At 40.2% G+C, this 19,753-nt stretch overlaps 1 protein-coding gene across 7 annotated transcripts in view; it reads left to right on the top strand.

The window, feature by feature from the left end:
- gpr4 (G protein-coupled receptor 4) overlaps window positions 1-19,287 on the top strand; it is a 67,919-nt gene extending 48,632 nt beyond the window's left edge. For 3 of the 7 annotated variants that reach the window (XM_062060644.1, XM_062060647.1, XM_062060645.1), the window contains 3 exons: window positions 9,517-10,050; window positions 14,036-14,300; window positions 18,359-19,287. In XM_062060644.1, the coding sequence (XP_061916628.1) occupies window positions 9,922-10,050; window positions 14,036-14,300; window positions 18,359-19,074 (1,110 nt within the window). In that variant the 5' untranslated portion in view covers window positions 9,517-9,921 and the 3' untranslated portion in view covers window positions 19,075-19,287. Of the gene's footprint in view, window positions 1-5,020; window positions 5,216-9,516; window positions 10,051-14,035; window positions 14,301-18,358 lie in introns of those variants that run through there. The other 4 variants (XM_062060649.1, XM_062060646.1, XM_062060648.1 and 1 more) reach the window with 4 other exon arrangements.
- The last annotated feature ends 466 nt before the right edge of the window (window positions 19,288-19,753 follow it).

Below are 19,753 nucleotides of genomic sequence, written 5' to 3'. Positions count from 1 at the left end.
TCTGAAGGTCTCTTAAATATCGTGGAGAGTAGGAGTGATTCCTAGACTTAAGAACGTTGATAAAAAGCTTTTATTCTTAAGTTTGAGAGTAGGACTAAATTTCGCAAATTCTCAGGACTTAAGTGTAAAATGGCACTCTAAGAAGCTTGATAAGTACGACCCCTGGTCTGTTGAAGATAAGGCCCTTTTTTTAAAAATAAAATAAAATAAGATAAATAAATAAAAAACATTTTCTCGGATAAAAAAGAAAGTAAAACAATATAAAAATAATTACATAAAAAATAGTAATTAATGAAAATGTTAGTGGACCAGCAGCCTACACAATCATGTGTGCTTCAGGGACTGTGTCCCTTGCAGATGTGTTGTCTATGTTGTGGGAACCAGAATATTGGTAGCAGAAAGAAATAACCCCTTTTGTGTGAGTGGGTGTGGATGAGTGTGCATGGGGGAGGTTGTTTGGGTTGATGCACTGATTGAAAGAGTATCTTGTGTTTTTTCTATGTAGATTTAATTTTAAAAAATAAAAAAATTAAAAAAAAATTTTTTTTTTTGTTTTTAATTTTTTTAAATTTTTTTTAGAACAGGCCCGCGGGCGACTCATCTGGTCCTTACGGGCGACCTGGTGCCCGCGGGCACCGCGTTGGTGACCCCTGCATTAGACCAAGCAAAAAACTGTACACAGACGCTAGCATGAAGAAAGTCTTCCTACACAAACCACCTGACACACGACGACAGCTGACATGATGCTTTACTCTGATTGGCTAGACTTGTTTAGCTGTAGCATCACCTCGCTCAGATAGGTTACATGTAGGGATGTAATATAAACATTGCATATCACGGTTATTGTGACCAAAATTATCATAGTTATCAATATTAACATATCGCACATGTATACACACAGGAATCTTTTAACCAAGTTTCTTTTAATACCTATAATACATTTACACACCATATACTTTAAAGGGGAACTGCACTTTTTGGGGGGAATTTTGCCTATCGTTCACAATCATTATGAGGGACAAGAACACACGTATTTTAAAAAAAATTATTAGGATTTTAAAGATTAACACTTGAAAGATGCGGCTGATGGGAGTCACCGTTGTAGCCTTCAAAGTCCTCTAAAACAAATTAAAAACCCTCCATCAACGTTTTATATACACACTGCAAGTCTATATATAATGTAGTAACCGACACCTTCATAACAATATGTAATATGTTTTATATACACACTGTATGTCTATATACAACGTAGTAACAGACACCTTCATAACAATATGTCAAATGTTTTATATATACACTGCAAGTATATATATAACGTAGTAACAGACACATTCATAACAATATGTAATAGGTTTTATATACATATACACACTGCAAGTATATATATAATGTAGTAACAGACACCTTCATAACAATATGTAATAGGTTTTATATACACACTGCAAGTATATATATAATGTAGTAACAGACACCTTCATAACAATATGTAATAGGTTTTATATACATACACACACTGCAAGTATATGTATAATGTAGCAACAGACACCTTCATAACAATATGTAATATGTTTTATATACACACTGCAAGTATATATTTAATGTAGTAACAGACGCCTTCATAACAATGTGTAATAGGTTTTATATAAACACTGCAAGTGTATATATATAACGTAGTAACAGACATCTTCATAACAATATGTAATGTGTGAAATATTTACTATATTTTCATAATTTTAATCAATTGTGGAACTGATTTCTAATGCGCAATGTTTTACATTTTCATAGCAACGCACGTCTGACTTCTGGCAACATGTGTGTTCCTACTTCCGGATACAAAATGCTTGTGTGTTCTAATCATGGCAGACTTGGTAACAAACAGCAAAGACGACTATTTTTGGACAAATGAGAATTCGCAACCTTATACTTTTGAAGAGGAATATACTGAGGATGAACTGCTGCTTCTAGAAGCCAGCACAAAGAAGAGGGTGATATATATATATATATATGCTTGGTTATTATTCAGGTCACGGAACGTAATGAAGTATTGTTGACGGTTTTTGAATGCATTTTAAATTGATTTAGATATTGAATAGATTGCTCACATTAGCTGCATTGCTAGCTACCTAGAATGAGCCGATTTTTACATGTTAAAATGCAAAAAAACTATGAAACTTTTGTCTTCTTGTCTCTCATAATGATTGTGAACGATAGGCAAAATTCCCCCCAAAAAGTGCAGTTTCCCTTTAAATATTATTCTGGATCATTCAGTGCCATCCATCCATCCATCCATTTTCTACCGCTTGTCCCTTTCGGCATATTTTAGTTTGTTTTTTTTCATTAGTTGATTTGTCAGGGACAATGCAGTGCATATTGTTATTTATCACAGTCAATGCCCAATATATGTACATGTGTTGCACATAAAGTTTTTAGCCAATCGGCTAATTTGCAATATATATATGTATATATATATCCATCCATCCATTTTCTACCACTTATTCCCTTCGGGGTCGCGGGGGGCGCAGGAGCCTATCTCAGCTACAATATATATATATATTTTTTATTTTATTTTTATTTTTTTACCTTATATACCCAGGAAAATATCTTTCAAGGGAGTCCTGCACATTCATACCCTATTTTAGGTGCCACTGGGAGCAAGGTGGGTGAGGTGTCTTGCCCAGGACACAAAGTTAAAGTTAAAGTACCCATTATTGTCACACACACACTAGGTGTGGCGAAATTATTCTCTGCATTTGACCCGTCACTCTTGATGGGAGGTGAGGAGAGCAGTGAGCAGCAGCAGCGGTGGCCGCGCCCGGGAATCATTTTTGGTGATTTAACCCCCAATTCCAACCCTTGATGCTGAGTGTCAAGCAGGGAGGTAATGAGTCCCATTTTTATAGACTTTGGTATGACTTGGCAGGGGTTTGAACTCACGACCTACCGATCTCACTATGGCTGTGATTGCCGGGATGGCGGAAGCTGGAATCGAACCTGAAACCCTCAAGTTGCTGGCACAGCCGATCCACATATTTTAACTTAAAACGGTAATACAAACAGTCTTTTTTTATTTATTTTTTTAAGTTTCCCACGGTTATCATTAGTACCGTTAATTGTTCCATTCCTTGTTGCATGGAACACCACATTGCTCTAATTGGCTCGAATTGTTTACATCATCTTGCCCCAAGTGGAGGAGTTCAAGTACCTCGGAGTCTTGTTCACGAGTGAGGGAAGAGTGGATCGTGAGATCGACAGGCGGATCGGTGCGGCGTCTTCAGTAATGCGGACGCTGTATCGATCCTTTGTGGTGAAGAAGGAGCTGAGCCGGAAGGCAAAGCTCTCAATTTACCGGTCGATCTACGTTCCCATCCTCACCTATGGTCATGATCTTTGGGTTATGACCGAAAGGACAAGATCACGGGTACAAGCGGCCGAAATGAGTTTCCTCCGCCGGGTGGCAGAGCTCTCCCTTAGAGATAGGGTGAGAAGCTCTGTCATCCGGGAGGAACTCAAAGTAAAGCCACTGATCCTCCACATTGAGAGGAGCCAGATGAGGCGGCTCGGGCATCTGGTCAGGATGCCACCCGAACGCTTCCGATGGGAGGTGTTTAGTAGGGGTGTGGGAAAAAATCGATTCGAATTCGAATCGCGATTCTCACAGTGTGCGATTCAGAATTGATTCTCTTTTTTTTTTTAATCGATTTTTTATTTGTATTTATTTATTTTTTTTATTTTTTATTTTTTTAAATTAATCAATCCAACAAAACAATACACAGCAATACCATAACAATGCAATCCAATTCCAAAACCAAACCCGACCCAGCATCACTCAGAATTGCAATAAACAGAGCAATTGAGAGGAGACACATTCAACAACAGTATCAATATTAGTAATAATTTCAACATAGCAGTGATTAAAAATACCTCATTGACATTATCATTAGACATTTATAAAAAAAATTAAAAAAAGAACAATAGAGTCACAGTGACTTACACTTGCATCGCATCTCATAAGCTTGACAACACACTGTGTCCAATATTTTTACAAAGATAAAATAAGTCATATTTTTGGTTCATTTAATAGTTAAAACAAATGTACATTATTGCAATCAGTTGATAAAACATTGTCCTTTAAAATTATAAAAGCTTTTTACAAAAATCTACTACTCTGCTTGCATGTCAGCAGACTGGGGTAGATCCTGCTTAAATCTATGTATTGAATGAATAGAGAATCCTTTTGAATCGGGAAAATATCGTTTTTGAATCGAGAATCGCAATTTTGAATCGAATCGTGACCCCAAGAATCCATATTGAATCGAATCGTGGGACACCCAAAGATTCGCAGCCCTAGTGTTTAGGGCACGTCCGATCGGCAGGAGGCCACGGGGAAGTCCCAGGACACGTTGGGAAGACTATGTCTCCCGGCTGGCCTGGGAACGCCTCGGCATCCTCCGGGAGGAGCTGGACGAAGTGGCTGGGGAGAGGGAAGTCTGGGCTTCCCTGCTTAGGCTGCTGCCCCTGCGACCCGACCTCGGATAAGTGGAAGAAAATGGATGGATGGATGGATGTTTGCATCATGCAGCGCAATTCTGTGATTGGCTAGGATTGCTTTCAAGTAGCTGCTCGTCGCTTTGATTGGCTACAATTGTTTACATCTTGTAGCAGCATTCTCTGAACGGCCACAATCGTATCTATTAGTAGCCGCAAGTCGCTCTGATTGGCTAGAATTACCAGCACATCACTTATGCTTTCAGGAGACATCCTGGTCATGACTCATGTTCCAGCCGTGCATCCTGCAAAAAAAAAAAAAGAAGAAAAAAAAGGCTGCATTTGAAGAACTGTTTTCTCCCACAGATGGGCGTGGCCTCGTTGTTCCTATTAAGTCCACCAGCGTCGCCGAAGACGTGGAGTCTGATCTTATTGGTTTCAGAAAGCTGGGGTGACAAAACGAGACAGTCAGGCTCCTCTGTGGCTTGTTAAGAGACTTCCTGTTTCGGTTGTGCAACTCAGTTGAACTTCCTGTCTTTGTTGTTCTGTTCTGCAGCCCAGTGTGAGCACCTGTGCCTGCTGGCTGTTTATAGACTCATACTTCACATGCTTGAAGAACTTCCTAAAGTTCTTAACCTTGTTTCTCTGCTGCAACAAGTGAGCGGCGGCCATCTTTGTTGTCTATCAGAAAAGCCAAAAAGAGTGGAAGTTTTGGAATTGTCTGACAATTGTAAGTTGTTTTTTTTTTTTTTTACAAACTATTACTACTTCAGTTACTAGTCAAGTTGATCAGAATCCTATTGAGTGTAAATGTGATGATGAGTTTAGGAATGACAGAGAAGGTGATATTGTCAGATTGTTGATTACGTTGAGCATCTTAACAAGATTTCATTTTTTATGAAAATAATTTCAAATTCAATATTCAACCAATCATAGTGTCAGCTAGGGCTGGCTACAAACTGTATCACGATATAAGTTTTTTATATTTATTGATATCGATTACATTTTATGACTTATCTAAGCCTGCCGTTAAATACAACTTACCAAGGGTGCTATTTATCAGTAGAGGTTTCGAGTAGCCTGGTAGGATGAGTGTGGCTAAGGTGGTAAAAAAAAAAAAGAAGGTTTGTTGTATTACTGCTCATAATCTGTTTAAAAAACAAACTGTCACACTGTCTAGGTGACTTTTCCAGCTTTGTCCACAATTTTGTCGCTGACTGAATTATTTATGAAGAGAACAGTTGTAGAAATCATTGATATAATTGTGCTACAATTTGAAAACATATGTGTAAGAAACTGCTACGAAGTGGAAAAGGGGTAAGATTTAATACGCCTTGCGTCTTCTTACTCCTTTTTGAGCATGTAAAGAGAAATGGAAAATATGTGATGTCATATTGAAACCGCATTTACACTAACGTTCAAAAGTTTGGGGTCACATTGAAATGTCCTTATTTTTGAAGGAAAAGCACTGTACTTTTCAATGAAGATAACTTTAAACTAGTCTTAACTTTAAAGAAATACACTCCATACATTGCTAATGTGGTAAATGACTATTCTAGCTGCAAATTTCTGGTTTTTGGTGCAATATCTACATAGGTGTATAGAGGCCCATTTCCAGCAACTATCACTCCAGTGTTCTAATGGTACAATGTGTTTGCTCATTGGCTCAGAAGGCTAATTGATGATTAGAAAACCATTGTGCAATCATGTTCACACATCTGAAAACAGTTTAGCTCGTTACAGAAGCTACAAAACTGACCTTCCTTTGAGCAGATTGAGTTTCTGGAGCATCACATTTGTGGGGTCAATTAAACGCTCAAAATGGCCAGAAAAAGAGAATTTTCATCTGAAACTCGACAGTCTATTCTTGTTCTTAGAAATGAAGGCTATTCCACAAAATTGTTTGGGTGGCCCCAAACTTTTGAACGGTAGTGTATGTTTGAAATACATTTCAACCAACCAAACACATTAAGTCAAAGACGCATCTCCTGACCTATTTATACATTTTCATTCAATTAAAAATTAGCTAAATAAACAATACTTCACTGACCCACACGATATACCTACCATATTTTACAGACTATAGAGCGCGCCAGGATGTAAGCCTCACCCACTACATTTTAGAAGAAAAAAAGATTTATTCATATATTAGCCGCACCTGACTATAAGCCGCAGATGTATGTATATATGTTGTGAAATTAGTTATTTACACTGAAATATTTTGTAAATGTTTATTTACATACCTTGTTTCCAAATGTTGTCTGTAACACTGCAGTAAAACGGGAAGATCAAACAAAAGTCTTCGTCATGGACCCGCTAGCTGCGGAAGCTAACTCTCCAATCAGCTAAACAGAATTAAGTCCACGATGACGTTTTGGTGAATTTACAAAACCGAAACAATACAAAAAGAATGCCATGTAAGTTAATAAGACTAACGACAACACTCGTAAACGTGTTAGCATATTAGCTCATGCAAAGGACACTAGCTTGATTACATTAGGATAGCATGTACAACCATGCATAAAAACACTCCTACGAACATCACACATGGGACGGTTTAGGAAGAAATAATTGTTTTAGTTATATTGTAAAACTTACGAATGTTGCATGGAATAATGAATAAAGAATCCGGCCGAGTAGAAACGCTATGGATGGCTAGATATAAGTAAGAACTTTACACTACTTTATATTAGAAATGGCAACGGCGGAGGATGAATGTCCCATAACAAGAAGATAGAGAAAAAGAAAAAGCTTATCGACTACGTTGTCGGCACGGACTACAAAGGCGTACCCACACATTTTTTCAGGATTTATGCAGATCTCATATATAGATCAGCACGTACCAGAAGGTAAGAAAAGTTGCTTTTGCATAATATTGCCCAGATAATGTCTTACCTTATACACACACCATAATAATACTCGTATGTTGAAGCACATCAAGCGGTGTGGCTTCATAGCTTACCAAAGTCGTACCAAAACATTTTGATAGATTTTTGAGCGCCGTGTGTAATGTTCTATATTTTCAAGGGAACATATAAAATGTTGGTGTTGTTTACTTGTCATGTTGCCATCATAGTGTAGCCTACACTTATCTCTTATGTTTGACTGCCATCTACTGGTCACACTTATCATTACACCATGTACCAAATAAAATAGCTTCGAGGTTGGTTAGCTCAACCAAACTTATTCCTTACATTAGGCGTACCGGGCTATAAGGCGCACTGTCGAGTTTTGAGGGAAAAAAAAGTTTTTTAAGTGTGCCTTATAGTCCGGAAAATACGGTACATTAATACAGCTCTAAATTGTAATATGTAAGCTGATTGGTTGATTGATTGAAACTTGCATTAGTAGATTGCACAGTATAGTACATATTCCGTACAATTGACCACTAAATGGTAACACCCGAATAAGTTTTTCAACTTGTTTAAGTCGGGGTCCACGTAAATCAATTCATTGTACAAATATATACTATCAGCCTAATACAGTCATCACACAAGTTAATCATCAGAGTACATACATTGAATTATTTACATTATTTACAATCCGGGGGGCGTTTGATATCAGCACTTCAGTCATCAACAATTGCATAATCAGAGAAATGGGCATTGAAACAGTGTAGGTCTGACTTGGTAGGATATGTACAGCGAGCAGAGAACATAGTGATATCAGAAAGCATAAGAACAAGTATATACATTTGATTATTTACATTTGAGTATTTACAATCCGGGTAGGTGGGATGTGGAGGGGAGGAGGGTGTTGGTCAAGGGTTGAAGTTGCCTGGAGGTGTTCTTTTAGTGCGGTTTTGGCTCTAACAAATAGAATATACATCGTGATTTAATTATCTTTTAGTGCATGTTTTTTCTAGGGCTGTCAAAGTTAATGAGTTAACTCATGTGATTAATCACAAAATATTATCGCCACAATCATGTGCACACTTATATTATTCATGCAATTGGTTTTGGCCGTACAAGACTCTGACTGGTGTGCTCGCTGGCAAATGTCTCCCCAAAATACATTCTGATCAAAACTGGTGGGTGCAAATAAATGACATGCATGCAAGTAAAACGTTGAAAAACCTTCCTGAATGACATTCTGACAATAAAATTGCATTACGTACAAATATTGGGCTCTTTTCTTAAGGTAATTTCAATTATGAAAGCGAGTAATCACCTGTGATTAATCATTATTAATTAGAGATGTACGATAATATCGGCCTGCTTTAAAATGTAATATCGGAAATTATCGGTATCGTTTTTTTTATTATCGGTATCGTTTTTTTATTTATTTATTTTTTAAATTTTTTTATTAAATCAACATAAAAAACACAAGATACACTTACAATTAGTACACTAACCCATAAAACCTCCCTCCCTCATTCACACAAAAGGGTTGTTTCTTTCTGTTATTGATATTCTGGTTCCTACATTATATATCAATATATATCAATACAGTCTGCAAGGGATACAGTCCGTAAGCACACATGATTGTGCATGCTGCTGGTCCACTAATAGTACTAACCTTTAACAGTTCATTTTACTCATTACTAATTACTAGTTTCTATGTAACTGTTTTTATATTGTTTTACTTTCTTTTTTATTCAAGAAAATGTTTTTAATTTATATATCTTATTTATTTATTTTTTTTTTTTTTTAAAGGACCTTATCTTCACCATACCTGGTTGTCCAAATTAGGCATAATAATGTGTTAATTCCACGACTGTATATATCGGTATCGGTTGATATCGGAATCGGTAATTAAGAGTAGGACAATATCGGAATATCGGATATCTGCAAAAAGCCATTATCGGGCATCCCTTTTATTAATCCAAATTCCAAAATGTGATTAATCTGATAATTATTTGACAGCCCTAATTTTTTAGGGCTGTCAATACGCATAATACGCATAATTTAAAAATAACTTAAATCAGGTGTTACTAAGTCCTGTGTCTTAAAAACTTTGCAAAGGTTTGTAATGTAAAAAAATGTTTTTATTGAACTAGATGTTTACCGAGCATACGTGACTCTGCTGCAGATGTCCACAGGTGAGAGTGGAGCTGTGGAAAGTCCTCACATAGGCAGACGTGTACTTCCTGAAAGATTGATGAGGTCCTCACAGGACCCACAAGGCCTGGTCCAGCGTTGATAAGGCGGCTTCCATTTCACCTCCATTCATCCCTCCTCCTCTTTTTAATTGGACGCCACAGGACGAGGGGCGTGGCTGCTAAGGGCGACGGCGCCTGATGGAAAATTTAGGGCCCTTGACGGAAAAGCACGAGCGCCAAGAGCCATGAAAGGCCGCAAGAAGAACGCCTCAGCTCGGGTGTGTAGCTCCATGCTGGAGAGCGGCGAGCGGGAGGACGCCATGTTGTCAAAGTGGCGGTGGAGCATGATCGCTGTGAAGTCACAGAGCTGAGAGGAGCTCAACACACACGGGACAATGTGCAACATCTCCTTCTGCAATGTGGACAGCAAGGTGGACCAGTACTTCCAGCCGGCGCTCTACATCTTCGTCATCGTGCTGGGCCTGCCCACCAACTGCATGGCATTGTGGGCCGCCTACATGCAGGTGAGCACGCTCACGCTGCTTGTTGGTAAACCCTGCAGTGTGCATGCCTGGCCACCAGGTGGTGCTGTGCCAAGGTCTAATTGCGGTAATAATGGATGACATGAAGGACGCATCAGTTGTTAGTTGCTACTCAGCGGCGGAGCTACAAGGCAACGTTGACTGCTCTGGGGTGAACAATGTTTCCCATAAACTGCCAAGATACCTGTGGCGGTGGGGGGCGTGGTTATGGGCGTGGTCACATGACATCATCAAGTAATTTGCATAATTTACTACAATTAAGATTAAGATTAAAGAGATATGATTTTCTCTAAAAAGGCTCAAAAAATGTATACTTACTAATTAATAATAACAGTTTTGTTTTAAACGTCCATCCATCCATCCATTTTACAATATAATTACAACACTTTATGTACATATTTATATACAGATTTGAACAATAAATTATTCACTGAAATATATTTATTAATTGTGGTTCTTACAAAAAATATATCTTATAAAAATATAAAAGCTAAAATGTCTCTTAAAGCTTTGCCCCTTTAATTAGTGCATACTAAATAATTTAACTTTAGCCTACTACTACAACCATATTATTTACCAGCAACATAAAGTGAAAGAGGCAGAGGTGTCCTACCACAGTCAGTAACAAATAAACAGAAAACAGTAGTGGTGGTAGATAGACACAAAGCTTCATCAAACATCTGATCCACTGAACAAAGAGCTCCAAAAATCTTGATCCTACACTTCTCTTTTGTAAGGTTAATCTGAACAGCCGATATGGGCATCTACATCAACTATATGATTTGCCTGGGAAGCTAGACAGGAAAAAAAAAAAAAATTTTAAATTTAAAATTTTTTGTGGCGGCCTTCATTCTTTCGTGGCGGGCCGCCACAAATAAATGAATGTGTGGGAAACACTGGGTGAAGCATTCGAGTTTATTCCAAGCAACATGGCCGCCTCGTGAAGCGTCCAACAGCTTGAAACTTTCCTTTAAAGTAAGGCTGTCCCAATTAAACTTTTTCACTTTACTGGAGCCTTTAGTATTGGTCGATACCGATACTAAGGCAATACAATTTTAGCACAAATCATAGTACATTAGGGGTGTAACGGTACGTGTATTTGTATTGAACCGTTTCGGTACGGAGGGTTCGGTACGGAGGTGTACCGAACGAGTTTCCACACGAACATATTAAGTAGCGTAACGCACGTTTTGGAAACAATGCACACCGAGGCACAACACACGGCATGCTAGCAACTAACGGGCTACGATAGACTGACCATACGTCCTCTTTTCACCGGACATGTCCTCTTTTGCGGAGCTGTCTGGGCGGAGTTTCTTAAATGCCTCAAATGTCCGGCATTTTGAGTTAGGGTTGCGTGTATTTTTAATGTACGTTCAGGGTTAAGAAGGGGTTAAAAACAAAACAAATTGTGCGCGCAGCAGCATTGGTGAGGGAGGAGCAGAGACAGAGAGAGCGAGAGAGTTATGATAAACGCGCATGCGTCGCCAGCTCTGCTTTTTATCCATAGATTTATCACATTTAATTTTTTATTATCTATAGCAGGGGTGTCAAAAGTGTGCCCCGGAGGCCATTTGCGGCCCACAGCTAATGTTTTAAAGGCCCACAGCACATTCTAAAAATACAATTAAAATAAACAAAAACATAACAAAAGTGAAATAAAAAAGCTTAAATGTTAAATGTAATTTAGAAAAAGTTGCAATGTTGACTAATAAAACAAAGCTGTTTTTTTTTCTTTCAAACTGTCATTGCTCTAAACATAATATTGAATCAGAATCAATGTTATTATGAATTATTGACCTATCCAAGGTTCCGATTACTTCACATCAAATATTCCACTAAGAAAAATATTTTTGGTGGAAGATTTTGCAAATTTGGTAAATAAATAACCCAAAAATGTATATTTTGTTGTTTTCTTACTGTACCGAAAATGAACCGAACTGTGACCTCTAAACCGAGGTACGTACCGAACAGAAATTTTTGTGTACCGTTACACCCCTACAGTACATACTTTTATTTTATAGTGTGTGTTATGTTAAACAAGTTGTATTCAAGTGAAATAGGATCGGTATTATAAACACTAACCTTATGATGGATTTATGCTTTTAATGTGGTACCATATTTTCCGGACTAAAGAGCACACCAGTATATAAGCCGCACCCACTAAATTGAGGAAGAAAATATATTCTCCATATATTAGCTGCTCCAGACTATAAGCCGCAGATTTAAACGTTGTGAAATGAGTTATTTACACAGAAAGGTTGTGTTACAGTATGATAGCACGTGCAAATATGCATGAAAACACTCTTACAGACATCACACACGGTGTGAGTAAGTAAGAATTGTTTTAGTTATATTGTAAAACTTACAAACATTGTGTGAGGAATGAAGAATTATTTGGAGTAGAAACGCTATGGACCATTAGACGAGGGAATGGCACTTGAGCCTCCGGTTCAAAGCTTTAAACAGCAGGAAACATTGTAGACATACACTTAGCAGCACCTGCAGTGAGCGCCACAGCACAAACAATGACACAATTTCAGTGTCTTTGCGTGTGTTTAATGAAAACTATTAGCTTTATGGCCGTCAGCCAAGTAAAAATCCATGAATTAGCCCCACCGTTTTATAAGCCGCAGGGTTCAGAGCGTAGACAACAAGTAGCGGCTTATTGTCTGGAATTTACGGTCATTTGTGTTTTGGCGACACCTAATGGTTACAAAGTAATTTAGTTAAGCTCATGACGCAGTATGTTGAATTGTATTGTATTTGTTTATTTGAAGGACAATGTGCAGTTACATTAAGAAGATGGCTGCACCAGATTTAGCACCATGCTAATTTCCATCTGTAGTCATTTTATGGAGCATCTAACGTCCGCAATAAAATGACACAGGATTGAAAATACACAATATTAAAATTACATAATGATAAACAATTTAAAATACAAGTACAATACATAATAATAATAATAATAGATTTTATTTGTAAAAAGCACTTCACATTGAGTAAGCAACCTCAAAGTGCTACAGTATATTAATAAAAATAAAAAGATAATAAAAAATAAAAAAAAAATAAAAACTAGAACAGCCAAATAGCTAATACTGGTATGCATATATCTAAAAAAAAAAAGGCTTTTTTAAAAAGAAGGGTTTTTAAGCCTTTTTTAAAAGCATCCACAGTCTGTGGTGCCCTCAGGTGGTCAGGGAGAGCGTTTCACAGACTGGGAGCGGCGGAGCAGAAAGCCGGTCTCCCATTGTTCGTAGAGGGTATGTGAGTTACAAATCAGTCGGCGGTCAAGTTACAGTATTTTAGCAGCTTCATTTAAAGTGCAGAAGTATATAAAGGGCAGCAGTTTTTATCAGTCCACATACAGTGCAGTAGCCATTAGATGTTACCCATAAGGGTATCATCTAATGGCTATATACCCCATTGATATTGCATATATAAAAAAGTTTGCGATGTTACACGTTGTGATGCAGACACGTTTGTTACTGGATACTTTCTAGTACGCTTCTGCCTTGGAGACTTTGTATGTGCAAGTAATATGCAACTATAATGACTTGAGACTTGTTTATACGACAAGTGTTTCAGTCTGCAATATTGTTTATTACGTATGTCTAGCTTGTGCGCTAATGTGTGCTGAGCTGTTGTGTAGCCGCTAGCTCCTATTAGCCTATAGCCTACCATGACTTGACTAAAATAGAAGAAAAGACCAACCTTGTGTGCTTATTGGAGGACATTTAGGTGTTAACTGGCTGTCCAGCTTGGCACAAGTAAACGTGCAGGATGGCATCCGGGATTTTAGATGCAAGCCGATATCGTCCGATTCTTGTTTTTTTGCTGATATCGGAGCGATAACCGATGTCAACATCGGATGTGGACACCCCTAGATAAAAGTGTTGTGAAGTGACTATTGTAGTCCCACCAAGAAACAAAGTACTTCCCATCCTCGTCTCTTCCCTCCATCCAGGTGCGCCAACACAACGAGCTGGGCGTCTACCTGATCAACCTGTCGGTGGCAGACCTGCTGTACATCAGCACGCTTCCTCTCTGGATCGACTACTTCCTGCAGCGCGACGACTGGATCCACGGCCAGGAGAGCTGCAAGCTGTTTGGCTTCATCTTCTACACCAACATCTATGTCAGCATCGCCTTCCTCTGTTGCATCTCTCTGGACCGCTACCTGGCGGTGGCGTACCCCATGAGGTTTGTCAAGGTGCGACGCATCAAAACAGGTACGTGCCTTTGAGACGCTGACCTATGAAGCATTTGGGGGCGCTGCTGTCTGCATGGGGGACAGAAAAGAGCCTTCAGTGGTCCAAAATGTCTGCTAAAATGAAGTGAGATTCAGCGACTCCAGTTCAGGGGTGCCCAAAGTGCGGCCCAGGGGCAGAGGTGGGTAGAGTAGCCAGAAATTGTACTCAAGTAAGAGTACTGTTACTTTAGAGATGTATTACTCAAGTAAAAGTAAGGAGTAGTCACCCAAACATTTGCTTGAGTAAAAGTAAAAAGTATGTTGTGAAAAAACTACTCAAGTACTGAGTAACTGATGAGCAACCTGTTCGTTTAATGATGACGGCAACAAATAATGCACAAAAACATAAAAATAGCAATGAGCAAATTCAGAGCCAGGAATATCTCTTAAGCAACTAAAACAATAATACATATTACATAATAATACATTAAAATAAAAAAAATTAAGGCAAATTGAGCCACAATAACTTAACAGCACCATAGGCTCAGTAAACAGAGATTACAAAGGAAAATAACAAGTTAGCCTTTACGCAAACCATAAACTGATAGGTGTGGGCTGCACCTGGGAACACACTGTGCACTTCTGATTGGTGTTTCTATGCATGTGTGTCTGTGGGTGCGTGTGTGTGTGTCTATGAGGCTGCAGTGCGTTAATAAATGTCCCCACACGATGTACATTTGACAGTGATTCATAGCAGGGAAGCTAACATCGGCCTACGGTGACAGCCAAAGTATCTACTAACGTTACTTACCGCATCCGATGGGCTTCCTCAAATTTGATGTTGAGTTCATGTAAGCCGAAATGTCCACTTGTTTGGGGAGACACATATGACAACGCATTACATAACTGTTTTTTTGGTTCTCTGAAGCGTGAACATCGATTTTATGTGAGACCAGGGGTGTTTGCGTCCGTTGTTGTCTCTGCCATTGTTGTTGTTGTTTGCCGCTGAAACTTTATGTGCAGTTAATCATGTGACCGCCTGGCTCTGTTTGATTGGTGAAACGGAGTCAAACGTCACCAGTGACTGTATTTGATTGGTGAAACGCAGGCATGCGATAGATCCTACTTTGAAGGTCTGTCTTACAAACCAAAACAAACAAAGCGTGCATTAACAGATCGATAACGATAGCGAGCTGAATGTAGATAAATGAAGCGGAGTAAAAGTAGCGTTTCTTCTCTATAAATATACTCAAGTAAAAGTATGTTGCATTAAAACTACTCTTAGAAGTACAATTTATCCCAAAAGTTACTCAAGTAGATGTTAATGTAGTGCGTTACTACCCACCTATGCCCAGGGGCCCTTTGCGGCCCACGGCATATTTTCGTAACGGCCCGCCTCACATTCTAAAAATAATGTTAGAAAAAAAAGGGGAATAAAAGAGCAAATAGATGTAAAGTTACAGGAACAAGTTGAAATGTGGATGCTAAAAACTTGGGATGCATGATTTATTTTTTCAAGCCAATATCGATACAGATAATTTCCTGCTACTCAGAAATGATACCAATAACTGATTAACTTTTTTTAATGTAGATTGAAATTAACTGTATTTTCCGAACCTTTTTCTTAGGCTTTGAACCCTGTGGCTTAAACCAGTGGTCCCCAACCTTTTTGTAGCTGCGGACCGGTCAATGCTTGAAAATTTGTCCCACGGACCGGGGGGGGGGGGGTGTTTCATAAAGAAATACAATCATGTGTGCTTACGGACTGTATCCATGCAGACTGTATTGATCTATATTGATATATAATGTATATATTGTGTTTTTATGTTGATTTAATAAAAAAAATATATATATATATTTTTATTTATTTATTTTTTTTATTTCTTGTGCGGCCCGGTGGTTTGGGACCACTGGCTTAAACAACGGCGTGGCTAATTTATGGATTTTGCTTCGGTAACGGCCATAATGTTTCATATTCAAGAGATAGTTTTCATAGAACACAGACAGAGACACTGATAAGGATGTGTTATTGTTTGTGGTACGGTGTCATCTTTTGGACAAGTTCGCTCGCTGCAGACGTTGCGGGTTGAACGTCTACAGCATGGGCGTCAAACTCTGGCCCGCGGGCCAAATTTGGCCTGCCGTGTACTTTCACTTGGCCCTTGAGGCGATATCAAATTAACACTAGAGCTGGCCCGCCGATTATATTCAGCGGCGGTGCCGCGGTAACACTGCATTCACCGCTAATTGTCATACGTGCCAACCCTCCCAGGAGACTCCCAGATTTCAGTGTCTCTCCCAAAAATCGTCACATCTGCTTTTCATCCAGTCCAACGTGTGCTGGCCCAATCACATATGTGCGGCTTCTGCACGCACACACACACAAGTGAATGCAACGCATACTTGATCAACAGCGATACAAGTTACACTGAGAGTGGCCGTATAAACAACTTTAAGTTTTGTTAGAAATATATGCCACACTGTGAACCCACACCAAACAAGAAGGACAAACACGTTTCGGGAGAACATCCGCACCGTAACACAACATAAACACAACAGAACAAATACCCATAACCCTTTGCAGCACTAACTCTTCCGGGACGCTACAAAGTGGGGGGGTTTAGTGGTAGTGGGGGTGTATATTGTAGCGTCCCGGAAGAGTTAGTGCTGCAAAGAGTTCTAGGTATTTGTTCTGTTGTGTTACGGTGCGGATGTTCTCCCGAAATGGGTTTGTCATTCTTGTTTGGTGTGGATTCACAGTGTGGTGTATATTTCTAACAAAACTTAAAGTTGTTTATACGGGCACCCTCAGTGTAACCTGTATCGCTGTTGATCAAGTATGCGTTGCATTCCCGTGTGTGTTCATACAGAAGTCGCACATATCTTGTGACTGGGCCGGCACGTTGTTAGAATGGATGAAAAGCGGACGTTAAAAGCAGTGCCATTAAGGCACGCCCCCAAGACTGTGGTCCGGGTGGGCTACGAGATATAATGACTGATGAACACATTCGTTGGATAATGAAGGTTGCCTCAGCTCAAAGCCTGATCCCCGACATTAATGAACTAGCATCCAAGAAAAGATGGTAGGTATCTGGCTTGGGCACATCAGATTAGATCAGTGTGTCGCAAACTGAGCAGTTTAAAGTCCTGAATGGTTGGTTTATTCATTGTTGTTTTATTTTCAAATGTATTAGCCTGTGGAAAAAGTTAATGTTGATATTTACCTCAGAAGGCTGCAAATAGAAAATTGTATTTGATATGCCATTGATATTTTTTAATTATTATTATTATTATTTGAAACTCGATTTTGCATGTCACTATAAAGTTATATAAGCCTTACTTGTTCAATATTCAATGCAAAACTTGTTTGGGTCCCTATTAAAAGGTTAATTTGTTCAACCGCGGCCCGTGGCTTTGTTCAGTTTTAAATTTTGGCCCACTCTGTGTTTGAGTTTGACACCCCTGGTCTACAGTATTTAATTCTGTTTAGTGCAGTTTCGTCGACTCGTCATCCATAGCGTTTCTACTCGTAAGGATTTTTCCGTTCATCACTCCAAGCAACGTTTGAAAGTTTTACAATATAACTAAAACAATTCTTATTTATTAAATCGTCACAGCACAGGGGTTAGGGATCTTTCTGTGTGGAGTTTGCATGTTCTCCCCGTGACTGCGTGGGTTCCCTCCGGGTACTCCGGCTTCCTACCACCTCCAAAGACATGCACCTGGGGATAGGTTGATTGGCAACACTAAATGGTCCCTAGTGTGTGAATGTGAGTGTGAATGTTGTCTGTCTATCTGTGTTGGCCCTGTGATGAGGTGGCGACTTGTCCAGTGTGTACCCCGCCTTCCGCCCGAATGCAGCTGAGACGGGCTCCAGCACCCCCCGCGACCCCGAAAGGGTTCAAAGCGTAGGCAAAAAGTAGCGGCGTAACGTTCGGAATTTATGGTATTGGCTTTGAAAATGAAATATACCAAAATGGCCCCCGCATCCTTAGATTTTTCAGTGTGTGGCCCTCAGTGGGGAAAAGTTTGGACACCCCTGCTGGAGTTAGTACCAGGAGTCAGGTGACCAATGAATGTCTTTGCTTTCCCGGGCAGCCATGTTGGTCAGCGCCATGGTCTGGGTCATCGAGATTGTCGCCAACTCTGCGCCGCTGTTCCACGACGAGCTCTTCCAGGGTCGCTTCAACCACACCTTCTGCTTCGAGAAGTACCCCATGCAGGACTGGGTGGCCGGGATGAACCTCTACAGGGCCTTCCTGGGCTTCCTGGCCCCGTGGACCGCCATGCTGGTGGCCTACTGCGGCATCCTGGCCGCTGTGCGCTGCAACGTGTCCACCGAGCGGGAGGAGAAGGCCAAAATTCAGCGCCTGGCGTTGAGTCTGATCCTGATCGTGCTGCTGTGTTTCGGGCCGTACCACGTCCTGCTGCTGGTGCGCAGCGCCATCTACCTGAGGAAGCCGTGTGACTGCGGCTCGGAGGAGAGCTTGTTCGCCGCCTACCACGTCTCGCTGGCGCTCACTAGCCTCAACTGTGTCGCCGACCCCATCCTCTACTGCTTCGTCAACGAGGGGGCGCGCCACGACGTAGGCCGCGCGCTCTCGGCCTTGATGTCCGCGGCGTGCCACAGGGGCGCCGCCGGCTCGCCGTCTCACGCCGACGTGCTCAACGCCGCCTCCGTGACCGTGGAAACCCCCCTGGCGGCGAAGAAGCAGCCGTGCGCTTACACGGACGGCGGAAAAACCAGCAGCTACAAGACGGAACTGGTGGCGCTGAAGGAGGAATGTCTGCAGATGAGCATCCTCAGGAAGTGACGCCCGGAAAAATGTGGAAGGTACCGGAACAAGTTGGCGGCGAGAAGAACCGGACGTGCATCGAAGATGACCATCACGTCTGTCAGGACTTTAGGACTGCACTCATGCACGCTTAAGCCACGCCCACTTGGCTTGTTTCGTCTGCTTCTTTTTTCTTTTTTTTAAAACAAAGTCAAGTCTGTAAGTTATTATGTTAATGAGAATAAAAGGTCAAATCTACCACATTCATATTGTCACTGCTCAAAGAAATCATATACGGTATGTCTTATTTCTAAAATGTGCCCGCTTAAGTCGACCCCATCAACACACATGGCCGACAGCTGCCCCAAGTGAAGGAGTTTAAGTACCTAAAGGCCTACTGAAATGAATTTTTTTTAATTCAAACGGGGATAGCAAATCCATTCTATGTGTCATACTTCATCATTTCGCGATATTGCCATATTTTTGCTGGAATGATTTAGTAGAGAACATCGACGATAAAGTTCGCAACTTTTGGTCGCTGATAAAAAAAGCCTTGCCTGTACCGGAAGTAGCGTGACGTCACAGGTTGAAAGGCTCCTCACGTTTCCCCATTGTTTACACCAGCAGCGAGAGCGATTCGGACCGAGAAAGCGACGATTACCCCATTAATTTGAGCCAGGATGAAAGATTTGTGGATGAGGAACGTGAGAGTGAAGGA

The sequence above is a fragment of the Entelurus aequoreus genome, linkage group LG10 (assembly GCF_033978785.1).
Source record: "Entelurus aequoreus isolate RoL-2023_Sb linkage group LG10, RoL_Eaeq_v1.1, whole genome shotgun sequence".
NCBI lineage: Eukaryota > Metazoa > Chordata > Actinopteri > Syngnathiformes > Syngnathidae > Entelurus > Entelurus aequoreus.
The sequence above is the reverse complement of the archived record's forward strand: the minus strand, read 5'-3'. Positions and strand labels throughout refer to the sequence as shown.